Below are 17865 nucleotides of genomic sequence, written 5' to 3'. Positions count from 1 at the left end.
CGGTGTCGCTCCTCATCCTCAGGTTGCTGAAAGTTTGTCCCCACAAGACAAGTGGTGGAAAATAACTAAGAATATCTACTTAAGTACCATAGGCCTTCTGAGAACAATTCTGAGGTACTTGTATTTTACTTGAATATTTCCATTCGATGCTACTTTATACTTCCACTCCACTACATTTCACAGGGAAATATATTACTTCCTACTCCACATTTATTCGGCAGTTTCAGTTCCTTTTCAGATGAAGATTTTTGGCTTTTGACGTCTTACAAAAAGCAGTGTGTAGTTGGGGTCACATTTCAGATCTCTATGAGTTGTTAACAGCTCCATTAAATAGTGATTTCCCCCCCTAAACTCCTCATGTAGTTTCATTTCAATAAATGTTTAAACGGTCCAATATTTCAGATTAGAGAAAAAGTCCAAAAACTGAAAACAGATTTGTGTATCAGAACTTTGTTTTTTCTTCTTTCATCTCCCATTAATCATCTCACAACCCCTCAGATTTATCTGGTGACCCTTTGGAGGGGTCTGACCCCTAGGTTGGGAACCACTGGACTAAACTAGCTAACTGTATATAAAGTAGTTGAAACTAGCTCCACCTCCAGCAGCTACAGCAGTAACATGCTGCTTACACACTGATGCTTCAGTATTAATAATCTAATGATGTCATATATAATAATATATCAGTCAGAGGGACCAAACCACTACTTTTACTGCAATACTTTAACTACATCAAGCTGCTAATACTTATGTACTTTTACTCAAATAGGATTTTTCATGCAGGACTTTCACTTGTAATGGAGTATTTTTACATTGCTGTATTGGTACTTTTACTTAAAAAAAGGATCTCTTTAATTTAAAATTTTGCCTTTAGAAAACAAGGGAGGAGAGATGGGTATGACATGCAACAAAGGTCCCCAGTTTCAATGTGATTTGAGGATCCATAAATAAATAAAATAAAATAAACAACATACAAGGTGTTTAAAAGCCTGTAATAGTGGAGTTTATGAATTCTTTCATTCTCTAAGGACCACAAAGCCCATTCATTGTTTCTTCTCCATACAGAACTTCCGCTTCATCTTAAGACTTTTCCATGGAGTTTAATTCATGGAGTAATTTTAAGTCTTTTAAATCTTATAAGATGCTAAAAGACACTGTAGGCCTAATGGTTATTAATTTAGTTAAAACACAGCTTTTGTGTTGCATACATCTCCAGAAATCATCAGACTCCATGATGTAGTTGACCTGCAACTTGTCATAATATGTATCAATAACAAATACAACCTGGTCATCATTAATAATACCACACTTTCTAAACTTGTGGCAAGAAATCTTGATAGGTCTATATATATTTTCATTCACTTTTCTTAAACTTTACTGACTTTCAATATCAATATCAGGGATATCTCTGCCTCCTTATATGACTCTGGCAGGATCTTTGTAATAACCTATACTTCTGTAAGATTTGGGCTGGTAGAATTGTTGTAATTAACCTAAGTTTTGAAATTTCTTCTTCCTTTTTTGGCATCTTGGAGCATCTATATCTAAGACGAAGGTCAAGGTCTGCAAAAAAGTTTTTTGTTTTTTTTTAAAGTCACAGACATCTCTCAAGTCACATAGGCGGATCTACAACGAGCCCGATACTTGAGATTCAACCAAAAATGCCAAACTACAACAATTTATGGACTGGCAGTTAAAGTAAGAAAAGAAAGATAGTTGGCATCCATGAATACTAATGCTACATTTTGGCTCTTTGTCTGTATAGAAATCATCTCAGGACGGGACCCCCTATGTCTCCAGGGTAACGGGACTCCAGCTCAGGCATCCGGTGTGTTAACCTCCTGGTCTGGATGCCATTAATTAGACGGCGGAGGAGGAAGCAGGAGGATAATTTGGACTGTTGCAATTACGCACAGGGCAGAAATATTCTCAGCACATAGACTTTTTTTTATTTAAGGCAACCAGTTTTTCAAAATCCATGTCAATTATCCTAAGTAGGTCTGTTGGCCCTTAGTGGTTGCTGCTCCTTGCCAGTGCCGATCCATAAACCAAACACTGCTGCTGTTGAGCGCAGGGACAGCGACGTCACGCGGTTTGGAGAGCGCGTCAGTGCGCCCTCACCGGCTCATAAAGGCTGTGGCATGTTTACCCAGCGGAGAGTTTGAGAGCCGATTTGCAGAGCGCATGTGGACTGTCACCCTTGTCCGGGGACCGAGCAAGACAATGAAGAGGAGCAACAGAGCGGGTCTCCATTTCTTTTCTCTAATTTAATAAGATGAGAGCTTTCGTGTTAAAGCTGATGACCTCAGGAGGATTTTTGAAGGGAACATTAAGAGTTTACACAGCAGAAATGTCCACAACTGCAAGTCCAACCATTCCTTCTTCACAGCTGACATCGGATCAACTCACAGTGGTCGCTGCAGCTTGTAAGTTAACCCTTAAACTTATCAAAATGTATCAGATTTGATTTTAATACCTGCTAAATTTCCTTTTGAATTATTAATATTCAACAAAATATAAGGGTGAGAAAGATTTCCCTGGATAGTGATTTTTGCTTTTATGCTGCCTGCTTTGTTTGCACTCAGTTTCACCATATTGTGGCACTGTGATAAGGGTGGTCTAGATAATTAATTTTTTCATTTTCCAAATGTGGGAACAGAAGATAGCAGTTAATTTCCTAGCCACAGGTGCTCAAACCTCTGTACCATAAATATAAATCAATGACAGGATTATTGTATCAGGTCTGTTATTCTCATGCTGCCATTGTTCTTGACAGGCAGGTACATCACAGGAGAGAAATTACACCTTTTTAAGCTGTACAGAGAAAGAGAAAGTTGTCAATCAAAACTATTCAAAATGAGTCAACTTATATCTCTTTTTTTAATCTTCAGTAAAGAGTTAAAGTATTTAAAATACAAAATTACTTTGACACGGTTCTTTTACAAGTTGTTTCACATGAGCGAACCAGAAAAATAAGACGTCTCATTAACTGTGATTATCAAATGTTCCCTTCTTATTCTCACACAGTTTCTTCTCTGGTGTTCTTTGTGGTTATTGTGGTGCTGCTGTCCATTATTTACCGCAAGGATCCTCAGTGCTGCAGACTCCGCTCCTATCAGGGGCCACATGCAGATATGGTAAGCCCTTTAAAAAAACAAAAAAAAAAAAAAAAAGGGAAAAAGTGCCTTTTGTGCTGAGCTTTCTTTTTAAAATGACCTATGTTCAGCTTTTGATCCTGATCACACGCCCGGGCTCCATGTGCAGCCAGTGTAGCGCCATCAAGAAGTGTCAGATTCAATTTGCATGACTGTGGGGAAAAGGACAAGAATAAATTTGATATGATCATTGTTGGGCAATGGATTTGCCTCAGTTGAATTAGCTGCCCTCCAGATATATCTCAGAGTGCCACAGTAACTAATGGAATTGGACAGAGTTAGCACTTACCACGCATAGTGATACTAGTTCAACACCACTATAATCATTACAAATCAAATTTTAGTTTAAATATTGGCATAGAATGTGGAAGCAAAACATAACCTGTAAAGTTTAGGAGGGATATTGAAGTTATAATAAGGTGTGTGTGTGTGTGACAATTTATGTCATTATAAATCAAAATTTTCTATAGACGTCACACCTCCAGGTCACTGCTGGCATATCTCTCACATGCTGTATCGCTCTACCTGCCAAAGATAACTGCTTGAATATCTGTAAAGCTGTAGGCGATGGTGCAGGATGAGGTGAAGAGGAAATGTAACACTCCACAGATGTGACTTTTCATTGGTTGCCCATTCTCTCTGCTTCCTCTTCCTGATGTGTTTCTCACCTCCGCAAGTCCCAAGGGTGAAGTTTGAGTGTTATCTTCGGTTTGCAGGGACGCAACTCATCCCTCCTCCACTCTGAACAGACAGGAAGCTCTGTTCAGTTGTGGTTTTAATAGAGAAGTTCGCTCAAAGAACTAACAGAGTGTTTTACTAGTACAAACTGGTCACACTGACCTCCAGCTACAGCGGTATCCATACACTGATAAGACAACGCTGGCTGGTTAAACTTACATCCTGTACAGTAAACTACATGTGACACACTGTAAACACAGAGTGTAGAGTTCCAGAGTCTGCACTCATATTGTAGTTTCAGGGTTCATTTTCATTTGTCACAGGATAAATAATATATGTAAGAGAAGTCTGATTTATTAGCTGGAACCAGTTCTAATATTTAATTGAGTTATGTGGTTGAAAAAGGCCTTTTTTTGTTTTTCATTATAAGGGGAGAGAAAGTGAAGCACACACAAACACTCATTGTGTTTCTTTGGGACATTTCATGTCTTCAACTTCATAGTCACATACCTTTCCCTGCTTCAGTTTGCACCATGAATAGTGGACAGACCCCACTGTGGGTGTTGGGGACACAAGGGGACAATGGATCTCCTTTAAGTTGCAGCAATGAAAAAGGCACGCTGCCGTTGGGATCCTCCCCCGACTTCAACACTGATTTTACACGGTTGTGCTTTTTCACACTGGCTGAATCAATGGCAGGAGACAAAAGGACAACTCTTCTTTTTTTTCTTTTTCCTGAAGATTTTTTTTTTGCCTCTTGAAAGTACAAACCAGTGAGGGAAAGTGACCTTTGACATCACCTTTTTTGGTGTCGTCTCTCTACCCTGAAACGATGTGAGGGTTATGGCAAAGGTCGTTTGAGTGCGTCACTCTAAGTGTGAGTGATGTTATTGTTTAAACTGGCCTGGGAAAATTATAAATCTCATATTTTAATACTACCCAGTGTTATCATATGCGGAACTTCCATTGTTGGTGCTTCCACATCTGAGCAAATCTCCTTAGTAACAGTATCAACTGTGGTCCTAACGTCTCTTATCCTCATACTGGATTTCAATCTCAGTCAAGCAACAAATTGACTTTGTTGTAATGCCGGCCCGAATGACATACGAGGCTATAATGTGTATTGGAGTGTGCTCGTTAAGGGGTACCTGCTGCAGTTACAAGAGGAATAGAGAGACGCTGAAAAGACCACACGGTGTGGTTTGTTGCCTAGGGACCCTGATGACATAGTAGGACACCACATTGTTCTCCAGACAAAGGAGACTCATTTAGACCCAAGGCAATTACCTAGTTTGCCTGGCAGCCTTTTTTCAGAATTCCAGCACCTCATACAGTATCTGACTTGTTTTAGAAAGGGGGTGGGACTGGGAGGAGGCATGGAAATCCGAGGGTGGTCGCCTTATTGATTAGATAATTTATGGTATTGCTAAACCAGCCAGTGTCTACAGTGATTAAACAAGGCATGAAAATCGGTCAATTGGGCTGAAATTAGTGGATTTTTGACTAATCGCAGTATTCGACAGAGCACTAAAGATCTATAGTGTCGGGAGCACTTAGTGACCATATAAACTAATAAATGCTTGTAATGGAAACAGTTTAATAACGTCTTCCTCTGAACTCTCTCAGACACACTTGTTACAGTCATTACTGCTTGTTTTACAGGACGCTCCTCCTCAGTACTACAGCAGCAGACAGACGCTGGTGGGATCTCCTTGTCTAGAACAGACTCAGATCATGGATGGTAGCAACACTCAGGTGACAGAGACATGTTTTGGCATCATCAGCAGTTTTTCCCTCTGTGTACGCTGTTGCAGTAGATAAAGACACACTCTAAGTACTCTCTTACAACACATACTGTGCAATACAAATATCACTGTTGTAGATAGGGCACAGACGCACTAACACACAGGTAGTGACTGACTGCAGCTTACTGTTTAAAGTGAGCGTCAGTGATTTGGTTTATTTGAACCTGTGTCCACAAGTCTTCAGCACATAAAAGCTTCTGTTTCCTGTCCCTCATAACTGTCCCACTGTGTTTGGGCCTGTGTGTGCCTCAGCAGACAGGTCAGCTGTTCTACGTCGGCCTGCCTTCCAGCTACAGCCTGCCCACTCTGGATGCCCCCCTGCCGAGGCTCCCCTCCTACGAGAGCGTCCGAAAGAAGGACCGCCAGAGGCAGATCCACATGATGATCGCAGACCGCTTTGGCCTCAATGGACCCATTGTGACTGAGGTAGGCTAAACTAGGGATTAGGACTGTGCAACATCAATTGATACAGTCACAAATGCTATGACACTGGAGTATTTCAGGTGCTTTGTTAAACTTGGGAATAAAGAGGATATTTTACTCCTTTTGTTCTTTGAGAGAACCTCCAAAGAATGCTAAAGCTCATGTAAACTCATCTTAATATGGAGGCCTCTTATCTGTAGTTTTCACAATGGAGATGATAAGAAATAGGCTCTTTCTATTATGACCACGCTGTAATACAATATTGTAACAAGAGCTCGTTCAAAGATTAGACTGCTTTCAGAGTGCAGTACACAGGATGCGCTATCAGTTCATCTAATGCTCGCAGCTGAATTGTGCTGGCGGCCACGTTTCAAGGTTTTACCGTGTTGATCTTTCGCTGAGCTTTTGACTTGCACAACGCTTGAGCAAACAAGGTAATGAGAAAAAGGCACATCAAACATAATTAAAGCCTGCATCCTGAGCGCAAACAGTGCCTGAGAATTCGGCTTTGTGCTCCTGTCTTTAACTGTTTTTTTTTTCTTCTTTGGCCTCCCCTCCTTTTCCTTAATTAAACAGTCCCTAGCATGACTGCCCATCTTCTCCATACACACACACACACACACACACACACACACAAACAGAGAGCACATTCACGCACAGTACTTTCCAGTCATCCTGTCACTGGTCACTGAAATGTCTCCCTACCCCCCTTTCAGACTCTGTTAGGAGTTCAATTGATGGTCCCTTAATTTCCCCTGACTGTCCTGTGGCCCGAAGCAGGATAGTAGTAAAACTTGTGGCCTGCTATGTGTGTAGTGTGTGTATCAGACAGAGGGCAGGGTTGTAGGGTTGCTCCTGTCGCTTGAGGGTCCCCAAGCAATTAAAAGATAAGAGGACTCAGTCAGGGAGTGTGAATCTGCCAGATGTGATCAAAAAGATAATGAACTGGAGGAAAACATGTTCCAGGCGGCCAACGAGGAGACAGATTAATTGGTAATGTAAATACAAACATGTTCCACTTATTTTTACAGATAAATATCAGGCCTTGGGATGTTGTCTAAGATACACACTCATCCTGGGAAACTACATTTTCTGTATGCCTACTTCTAACGTTTTAGTATTGAAGAATCTTGTGATTATCACCTTTACAGTTAGCAAGGTCAGTGTCAATTTACAAATCAGGAAAAGCTCCTTAAAAAAATGAAGAAGGATTGGTTAAGGATCACAATGATCAGTTTGACAAAAAAATCAAAATCCATGATCCAATTAGACTGTTTAATGAGTAAATCAATTAATCTATGGTAGATTATTCAATTGCACCTCATTGCCAAAGGAAACTCAACTTCTGATTTGAATAAACCTCTCTGTAAACCTGCATTACTTGATTTTTTACAACTTGGGGGCAGTGAAACAGGCTGTTAACTCAATATTGTCATATTATTATCATGTAAAGTTGTTATAGCAAACCCCAGCGAATACCATTAGCATTCATTTGGAATTTTGTTTCTGGTCACCTGATGAATATGGGGTCCAATATTCACTCTTATTTTAGCCCTGATGAGGTCTTCTTCTCCTGAGGGAAATATCTGGCTGTATAGCAGCTAGTTGATAACTGTGTCTGTATGGTTTAGTGCTGGTTGGGTAGTGTAAAGCAGGTTTATCAGAGCTTTTTTTTTTTTTTCTACTGAAAACAGTTAAAATGTTATGGCTGGAAGCAAAGTTGATGAAAGTGGTGAGACTGAACCAAAACAGTAAAGTTACAGGCTGTAAAACCAAAACAATGAACTGAAAGACGCTAAAATGCTCCATAGAGGTGAAAAACTGCAGAGTCAAGTCACTAAGTTCAAACCCTTTTCACGTTAAACACATGATCCATTGTTGATATAAAGCTTTAAAGGATAGATTCACAATCACAAGTCTGTCAAGTTCCTTTGGGAGATTTATGATAAAACAATGATTCAAAAATCTGTCTTGTTTTTCCACATTTCTTACAGCCACCTCCAACATATGAAGAGAGTATCCGCCAGTCTATGGAGCTGCCGTACAACATCCTCCCGTCTAGTTTGGACATTTCTTCTCCTCAGAGTATCTACACCAACACAGGGACAGACATCCAAACTGACATACCTCATCCAATCAACTCCGATACAAACAGCAGCGTTCTACCTGTGTGATCGAGTTCTCAAACCATCTGGTGAATGTGATAAACTGTGAAAGCATTCGATAGCTTTTATACAGCTGAAGTTACCAAAAGAATACAAGGGTTGAAGATTGATTCTGTTGGTATCCTTCATCGCATTTCTGTACAAGCTGATTCAGATACCTCAAGACTGACTTTATGTTGAGAGACATTTCATGTTGATCAAGCGCTGAGCAACCAAAGAGGAACTGCACACCCTGCAGGACTGGACGCATTTTGTGGACACACTTGAATGTTAAAGAACACTTTGTGCTCTCTGTGTGGAGAAACTATGCTGATGTTTTTCATAATTTCAAAAGAGAAACAGTGGATATTCATTAACTAAGGTGGCTGGTACATCTTGAAGAGGACAGGAAAGAAAAGGCTGCAAGAAAATTGTGGACTACAGGATTAAAACATACCAAAAAGGGAACCACTATTTACTTTATTGATTAAAGTGATGTGGATCATACTGTGTTCATTCAGCTTTGCTGTTTGCTCTCCTCTTTTATTTGGAGCCAGAAGCCTCATTGTCTGGTTTGCAAGGTTATCAGAGACTCTGTTTTATTAGGATTTGCTGTAAAGCATGTTTCTATCCAGCTGTGCCATATAGCTGCAGCATGTGGTTCAGCCTGTAAGAGGAGGAAATAAAAAGGCGCCAAAGAGAGTGCCTTTCATGAAGTTATAATATGACATTCATCACAACTTATTTAAAGGTTTCAACAAAAGGTTTTTTTATGTTAAGGCAGACAGGCCTCAGATTTCTCACTTTTTAAAAAAAAAAACATTTAAACATTTTTGGTATTGAGTCTGTTTTACTCATGACAGAAAATGTATTTCTCTGTCTTGTACTCCAAAAGATTGCAAGGCTTCAAGAAGCAGAGTGAATGTGGAATGAAAACAATGGAGTAAGACCAAGTTCCTTGTCAAGACCTGTTTTGCTTTACAAAACATTCTGCGACCTGCCATGTACATATGCAAAATGTCTTCCCCGTGCATTGTCCTGTACTGTATTTATTTAAGAAAAATTAATGACTCCTCATTATTTCTCTCAAATGTAATAAATACTTTTATTGTTTTGTTGATGGACTGTTGTACTTACATAGCAGCAGCAGCAAATTATGAAAATTCAACCAACCATACAGTTTGTTGTACTGGTATAGATATACAGTATGTATACTGTATATGTGTGTTGATGTGTCAATATGTAAATAGCTGATAGCAGCTATTTGTCCAGCTAGTTTCTCTTAACTAAGCTTCTATTCTACTATCTCATATTTCTTAAATTCATTTCTTAAAAAATACTAGTAGATTAACTGATGCTCATTTTCCAGCCCCCTTGGTATTTTATATCAGTCATTAAGATATTTCAGTGAAATACACACAAGATTGCACATGGTCAGATTTGTCTCAGCATAAAAATGAAAACAAAATAAGCAAGATTAGTCATAAAATTAGTTTCCTATTGACTTATATCGATTGAAGACATTATCCCAGACATGTTCCAAATATCTTATGAGCCTCACAATGACATTGGTGTTTCCTCACTATTAAAAGACAGTGTTTGAGTATCTACAGTTTTACAGAACTCAACTGAGAATTATAGAAAAATATTCAGAAAACTTTTGTATTTAATTAGTATTTAATTAAAAATCGTTTGCACCTCATTTTAACTTTAAACTGTACATGAATATTAAGTAATATCAAAATAAGAATGTGTTTTATTTCTCAGGAGATAAAGAAAAGCTTATTGTGAGCAGCAAGTTTTTTTTTTACTGGGAGACAGAGAGGTCATCATCTTGGAAAGTCCAGAGGAGGTTCAGAGAATATTTAGCCTGCAAGCACAACTCCTTTTTTAAATTGACTTTTCGCAGACATGTTCCAAATATCTCACGAGCCTCACAATGACTTTGCTGCTTCTTCACTATTGAAGTTTTTGAGTATCAACACTTTTACAGAGCTGAAAATTATAGAAAAAAAATCTGGTTGAATATTCCGGTAACATATTTCCTTAAGTGTTTAATAAAAAAAAATCACACCTCAACTTAACGGTTATGTGTGAGAATTTTCAGTAATATCAAAATAAGAATGTGTTTTTTTCTCAGGAGACAGATAAAAGCTTATTATAGCGAGTTTTTTTTTTTGTTTTTTTTTTTTTTGCTGGGAGACAGAGAGGGGGTCATCATCTTGCAAAGTGCAGCAGAGGTTCAGAGACTATTTATTTCAAGAGCCTGCAGGCAGAACACGTCTCCTTTGACTAAGAGACAAGAATATCACTGTTTGTGAAGCTCTTCAGTCACCCTAATATGAACACAAGTCCCATATAGATGATTTGTGAGGAGGAGGGACTCATTTCTGGCATCATTATCCAATTAAATTAAAATTTTGGCATAATACATCATGTTACAGATGGCATGTCTGATTGCACATATTGGAAGCAGTCAAAAGGTTTTATCTTCTGTCAAAATGCTAGTATCTAAAATACCATCATCAATCAAGTCTTGCTGGTCTGAAATTAAAGAGCAGCAGTGGAAGAAGTATTTAAATCTCTTAGGTAAGTAAAAGTATGCAAAATTGTTAACATAATCTATTACAAGTAAAGGTCCTGTAGGACAGAAATATAATCAGCAAATTGTCCTTAAAATGTCAAAAGCAAAGTATTATATTAGTTATGCAGCAGAATGAGCCCTAAGTCTTTATATTTATGTTTTATATAAACATGTAGGAAGCATTTTAATGTTGTATCTGGTTAAGGTGGAGTTTATTTTAACAACTGTATATGGGAAGGTTAATCTGTCAAAATGCATTATATTTTATACATTTATCACATGTCATGTATGTAAAATCTTAATCTGCAAAGTAATAAGGTGTCAAATAAATGTAGTAGACTAAAAGTATAGTTCCCTCTGGATTGTAGTGGAGTGAAAGTATAGAGGCTAGCAGTGGTTCTCAAAGTGGGGTCTGGGGACCCCCAGGGGTCCTTGAGGGGGTTGCAGGGGGTCTCCAGAAAAAAGGGGAATAATTTATTTTCACTGTAATTCCATCTATAAGTAACACAATGACTGAATGTATAAATATTTTGGTCATGGGTTTCATACACTTTCTAAAATAAAACATCAACATCTAAAAGCAAAAACCTCATCCGATGGGGAACCCTGAGACAGATCTTATCAAGAGGGAGGCCGTGGTCTATTTTGTGTCAGTTTAAGGGTCCTTGACAGTATAGAGAAGCAGAAAATGGAAATCATCAAGTACATCCTCAGAATTGTACTTAAGTCTAAGTAAGTACTAGAATAAATGTTTGTGACTTTCCACCACTGTTAAAGAGTTTGTGTTCACAGCCAGAAATCGCAGCAATAGCAGAAAAGTAAACTATTGAGGAGATTTTTCCCCTGCAGGCTATTAGAAATAACAGCGTCATAATGACCTGCATGCGCGCGCTTTGTCAGTGACGTCGCTTTCGTCAGGAACGGAGAAAAACGAAGCTCCCCGACCAGCCGAGTGTCAGTCTGGTATGTAAACAAGGTCAGACACTGCAGCATACAGACCAAAGACTTTCCAGACCGGGCGGCTGCTCATTTTCACAGCAAGAAAAGAACCAAACTGCTTCACCAACCTCCTGAGAAGAAAGGTAGGAGTTATAATCACTGCATTATGATCAACCGTGCGGTATTTCTGTTGTTTCTGTTGTTATGCAGGACGCATTGCAGGGACGCAGTATGTCCTCAGTATCAAACATGCAATTTGTGTCACGTCCACAACTGTAGATAAATCAGTTTGTAGCGTGTATAAGGTGCATTGCTGCGTTTTTAACAGAGATCTGCCGCAAAGTCACACGGCAGGTGTGTGTTTACCTCATGCGCAGTCATCAGCTGCCTCTGGGTCGCTAAGCCTGGAAAATCTGCACGGTCATGTTTTCCCACCACATAAATCACCACTTGTAATGGAGCGCTTCCTTTTCCTATTGTTTTTTTTATTCTCATTCTCTCTATTTCCAGGAGGCTGCAGCTTATATATTCAAAGATTTAATTTGAGACATTTGCTTTCATCTTAGTTCAGCATTAGTCATCAGTCTGCATAGGCCTACATTGAATTAAAGCGACATAACACACACACACACACACACACACACACACACACACAAGTGCTGCATCTTTGTGGAGCTTGGCTGAGCTTATTTGGGACAAAACATCATTAAATAATAATGATGAACATTAAATTATCATTCATAGCCTGACTGGGAGTGTTTATGGTTGTGTCTAGTGAAGCTGTAGAAAGTGGTTTGAAGAATGGCATCCAAGTTTAGAAAGGCTTTATTCATGCCAGTGCCTTTATCCTCATCATCTTCAGCCTGGGTTGGCATGAAAACCTGTTTAGTCTGGTCATTTTGCTGCCAACCACACACAGACTGAGCTCATGTATTTTTCTGCTAACTTGATTAGCCTGCAGATGAAGATGGGGAGAAAAGATGGAGGGAGTCTAACCAAGGACACGATCAGTCAGCTGGCAGCTGAGGCTTTACACTGGGAGCATGCGGGGCCAGTCACGTTTCAGACTGCCCCGCTTTTATAGCTTGATTCTGCTCCAGTTAATGATCACGTCTGTGTCCTGGCCTCAAAAAACACTTTCAGCTGGACCTGTGTGTCACTTAGAGATAATTTGACTTTATAACATGGTTAGTGGATCATTTATATAATCGGCAACGCCTGCTGTGATCATTCACAGATGTTTTGTTGTCTGAATGACCGTGTGAACTTTCCAGCATGTCTTTTAATGATTTACATGACATACTGGTGTTTTGGAGGTAAACAGCAGAGGTGTTCCAGTTCAGACAGAGGCCGCCTCCTTCAGAGGACACAGACAGCAAAGATGTGTCCTTTGAGGACTGAAGGCGAGTAGAAGTCAAACTTTAAATATTTACCACCAGGACGTTGCTCCCGAATGGTTGATAAAGTGTGAAATAGCAGAAGGAAACGCTGCATGATTTTACAGTATAGGTAGAGATTACTGCGACACCTAAATATATCCATTATTCACAGCTTGCAGTGGCTCAGTGGTCCAGTATGTGCAATATATTTACCAGTAATCAATGACCACCCGAATGCAAACTCCTGACATGTTCACATAAAGTAATATTAATTTGTCTTATTCATTCTAGGACTCTAGCACAGACCAGCCAAGATGATGCAGTGTTTTCACTTCATGGTGGAGCCGGCCAAAAACTTTACGGCCAAGATAAAGGTAACAAATTGTTCTACTCACACACAAAAAAAGACCTTGGTTTGTTTAATGTGCAAACCTGTTTTTGCTCCTGACAGGAGGGCAGAGGGTCACCTTGATACTTAAATAGACGGTTGACATGACAATATTTTTGCAGTACCACGTGATTGCACACGTTTCTCCTTTCTTGGTTTAATAAATGAGAGACAGTCGCTGCATGCGGGGAGCTGTTGGCGAGAGGAATCGAGGCAGAGAGTCTGGAAGGGAGGGGTGTCTTTCTTTTCTGCTGACAGGAACAGAGCCATGATATGCATGGTGATCAGGCTGAATGACCACCTCCTGTCTAGTTTGACCTTATTACTTTCTAAGGAACTTGTCCTTTGAATGTCTTTTTTTCTCTTTCCAAATGGTAGCCAACCAAAAAAAAACCCTTTATTCTTAATTCTCCCACAGGAATCACACAAGAGAGCAAAGAAGGAGAAGATTGAGCCTCTGGATGAGGATCAGCTGTTTGTTGTGGATCTGGCTAGAGACCTCAGTCGAGTGTGCCAGGTACAAGCTATAGTGAATATACTACATATATGCACATGTGCACTTTTCAGTACTGACTCTGTATGGAGGAAGTTATAAATGATTTAGGATCGCTAACCATTCACTCATGAAACCAGAAATGAAATGAAAGAACAATACAACAAACAACATAAGTTACAAACCATATTTTTGCTGAGCCAGTTAATGTTAACCTAGTTAAAGAAAGATGTCACACTGACTTCTGACTCTCAAGTTTTTGTCTTCAATTCAATTCGACTCAGTAAGGGGAAATTCGAGGCAAGCAAATTTACAAATTTAGTACACATATATAGTTCATTCAAACACACAAAAGCACTCCAAAAATACAAACATGAGAATGTTAGAAATCGTTAAAATACACAAGGATTAATGGCAATGGCCAGTCTGTAGCTGGCCAACAATATCCAACACCACAAAAGCACATATTATTTAAAAAGTGTCAAAAGTAAAAGTGCATTTATCAGTCTATACACAAGATAAACTCACCATTTCTTGTACTGTTCACAAGTCTAATGGCTTCTGGAAAAAAACCCAAACTTCCTTCTGTTTGTTTTATATACAGGTAATTTATAGATATAGATATATAGATAGTTTATTTATCCACAAGGAGGAGATTCTTTCCCACAGTAGGTGCATAGAATTATACAGTTATACAAAATACAGGATTACAGGGTCACACAACAGAGACAAAGACATGGATTGACACTGTGCACACCACACACTGGATTTCTTGTAACTTAAGAGGAGGTTTGATGGCTGTAGGAACAAAGCACTTACTAAAACGGGCCTTTCTGCACATGGGTAGTCTTTACCTACAGCCAGGGTAAAGTGCTAGTAGAGTGGGTGGTCTGAGTCATGTGTGATTGTGAGTGTTTTGCTGATCAGGGATGAGGTGACACAATCGGATAAGTTGGGGTGGGAATACCAATGAGTTTTCTGGCTAAATGAGTCATCTTTAAGACTTTATTCTTATTGGTAACTGTAAGCATATGGAAAAAAACAGATGGCACCATACAGAAGAACTGGCTCAATAATGCTGCGTTACAGGAGAAGAAGAAGATGAGGTTGGACAGACAGGTAATCTAAAACACATTCCTGATGGCATTAGGTTAAAGTAGTCACTCTTCTGTCTACCTTTCCCTCTCTAATTATCCACTGCAGAGGTCAGAAGTCCTGGAGCACATCTGGAACCAGGACGACACCTGGCCAACCCCTCTCTGCTGGGCCTTCATCCTGGAGTGGGCCTCCATGCTGGAGAGCAAGGTGCTTATCTGAGGAAAAGATCCATTTCCACTTAATGTGAAATATAGACATAAGGGGAGAGTAAATCAAAGTATCTCAGAGCTATACAGTAAATGCATATATAAAGGGTTGTGTATCTTTCTGTCTGCAGAAGAGGCCCATGCAGACAGATGGCTGGCCAGAGGTGGATGAGGTCAAAGAGCCTGATCAGATTAATGAGCAGGACGTGCAGCAGGCTAAGGCAGTGATCATCAACTGGATCAAGGACCTGAGAGCTCAGCCTGAGGTAGGAGGTTCACCTACTTTAGTTCCTTCAGAGGCAGATTTAACAGCTGGAAACAAATTAATTACTTGATACACACATTTATATTTGCATTGATCATCTCACAGCAAAGTGTGTGGCCCGGGGAACCTGTGGCAAAGGTTCTGCAGGACCTGCAGTCAGCCTGGCGCTGGGGCCGTGCGCCCAATCTGCTGACCGCTATGGAGCTGGTTATGTGGACTTTAATGATACAGAGGCCAGACAAGGTAGGAGTTCATGTTATAATTCACAGTAATCTGCAGTTCATCAGCTTATTGTGCAAGTGCAATACTTACAGTAACAAGCTTGTGTTATTAAAGCTCTCTTGGTTTGGTCTTGCAGGATACCATACCGCAGCAGTGGCTTTTGTGGAAGCAGAAGACGAAGAAGATTGGTATATAAATCAATACTGAATCAAGTTGAATTTTTGTTGTTTCTTTGGAAACTTGCTCTTCCTTATGAGTTTGCTATTATCTCTTCTCAGGTGCCATATCCTACATTCCTCAGCCAGGTGAGAGATATACTGGAGATCAGTGTGAATAGTGGAAATCAGAAACAAAACCATTACACACATCACTGGTTTCAAGTTACAATCTGACTGCTTGGAATAGGTATCAACATTGTACTGACAATATTTTGTTTCACTGTAGCTTTGCACAATCCAAATATATGAACATCCACAAGTCTCAATATTAGGTTTGGACACAATATTCACTTTCTAGTCCATAAATAGCTGTAATGCAGCCTATATCTCCATACTGACAACACAGTTCTCTGATTCATCATATTGTTGCATTTTCACTGTCAGACAAACAGTTCTTATTACTAAAGTCATCTGTTTTTTTTCAGTATGGGATTGGATCTCAGATGCTGCAGGTACAACATTCATTTTATTTAAGTTTTAGCCTGTATAATCTTTACTCAACCCATCTGTCCGCTAATTCACTTCACTTTTTCTACTAGTGGAGGTGACTCTGGATCTGGACACAGCCAACCCTGATCTGCTCATCTCCAGTGATGAGAAGAGGATGCGCTGTGGCTTTGAGAGGAAAGATATTCCCAACTACCACCAACGCTTCGACGGCTGGTGGTGCGCTGTCGGAGTGGAGGGCTTCGGTGTCGGCCGCCACTACTGGGAGGTGGAGGTGGGCGAGCGGGACTGGCGGCTGGGCGTGGCCAAAGAGTCGGCCCTGAGGAAAGGCTTCAAGTCCCTGAACACCGATACAGGTTACCTGACCCTGCGGCTGGAGAGGGGCACTGAGCTGAAGGCGCTGACGGTGCCCTTCACCACCCTGCCGCCGGGCCTCATCCCCCGCAAGGTGGGTATCTACCTTGACTACGACCACGGCCAGCTGTCCTTCTATGACGTGGAGAAGCACATCCACATTTACACTTATAACGAGAGCTTCTCTGAGAAGCTGTTCCCCCTGTTTGGCACAGTGGAGATCATCAAGGATCTGGTGATCAAGTCCCCAGCAGCTAAGACCCAATGCCTCTGCTCCACATCCTGCCTTTGGGGTTGAGTTTCCCTCTATCACTTCTTCCTTTAAAATCTATTCTCCAGTAGACATCATAATAAAGTACAACAAACCAGATTATATAATAATCACTGAGAGGAAATCACAGATCCTGCTGTAAAAGACCATCATTGTGCTATTAAATAGCTCCACTGTGTCTCTATGCTGCTGCTGCTTTAATGTGATTGTCGCTTCCACTTTCTCACTATGGAGTTAGAGTGCTACCCTTTGCTCACATACATAATGTATTTTCATATAATTGAAAGGAAACCTATAGTATTAATGTCATGTACTGTGCAATATTAACCCTGCATTAAAAATGCATTTCTGTGAATAATAAATAAACCAAATACATGACTTGATTATTGGTCTATTGATTTGTACATTAGACATGACATAATAACATAATAAAATCTTGTAAGTAAGCTGGTGGTTTATCTCAGCTTGACTGAGAGATGCAGTTAGATAGTCGGTGACAGAGGATGAGGAATATTTAACGTTAAGGAGAAAGGAAGGGGAGGAGGACAGGATAGAGGTATTGAGTGAAGTGGAGTGTTGACGGGGCATAGCCGCAATGCAGGTGACTCCAGACTAGATCTGCCTGTAACAACACAGTAAAACATAATAAATCAGGTGCGACGACAAATGGATCAAATAAATCATCTTTCCTCTTTTCATTTATCTGTTTTATGAATTGCAGGAAAACAGTATTGCGCATTATATATCAAATCTTCCACTCAAACTACTACAAGAGGCAGAAGTACATGAAAAAACAACC

At 40.0% G+C, this 17865-nt stretch overlaps 2 protein-coding genes across 3 annotated transcripts; both read left to right on the top strand.

Annotated features, from left to right (window-relative positions):
- Positions 1-27: 27 nt before the first annotated feature.
- si:ch73-364h19.1 lies at positions 28-9317 on the top strand. Of its 2 annotated transcripts, XM_044331153.1 has the most exons (6): positions 28-114; positions 1763-2423; positions 3025-3134; positions 5493-5585; positions 5891-6061; positions 8053-9317. In XM_044331153.1, the coding sequence occupies exons 2-6, from the start codon at positions 2273-2275 to the stop codon at positions 8230-8232; spliced, it is 705 nt and encodes a 234-aa protein (XP_044187088.1). In that variant the 5' UTR covers positions 28-114; positions 1763-2272; the 3' UTR covers positions 8233-9317. The 2 variants fall into 2 exon arrangements, with proteins under 2 accessions (XP_044187088.1, XP_044187089.1); XM_044331154.1 differs by lacking the exon at positions 28-114 and having other exon boundaries at positions 1755-2423.
- A 2396-nt stretch (positions 9318-11713) lies between these two features.
- Positions 11714-17449, top strand: LOC122967606 (butyrophilin subfamily 3 member A3-like). Its single transcript, XM_044332335.1, has 10 exons — positions 11714-11868; positions 13396-13478; positions 13911-14009; positions 15189-15290; positions 15421-15555; positions 15660-15797; positions 15913-15964; positions 16055-16081; positions 16420-16446; positions 16534-17449. The coding sequence occupies exons 2-10, from the start codon at positions 13419-13421 to the stop codon at positions 17091-17093; spliced, it is 1200 nt and encodes a 399-aa protein (XP_044188270.1). The 5' UTR covers positions 11714-11868; positions 13396-13418; the 3' UTR covers positions 17094-17449.
- The last annotated feature ends 416 nt before the right edge of the window (positions 17450-17865 follow it).

This window comes from Thunnus albacares, chromosome 17 (assembly GCF_914725855.1).
Source record: "Thunnus albacares chromosome 17, fThuAlb1.1, whole genome shotgun sequence".
Lineage (NCBI taxonomy): Eukaryota > Metazoa > Chordata > Actinopteri > Scombriformes > Scombridae > Thunnus > Thunnus albacares.
The sequence above is the reverse complement of the archived record's forward strand: the minus strand, read 5'-3'. Positions and strand labels throughout refer to the sequence as shown.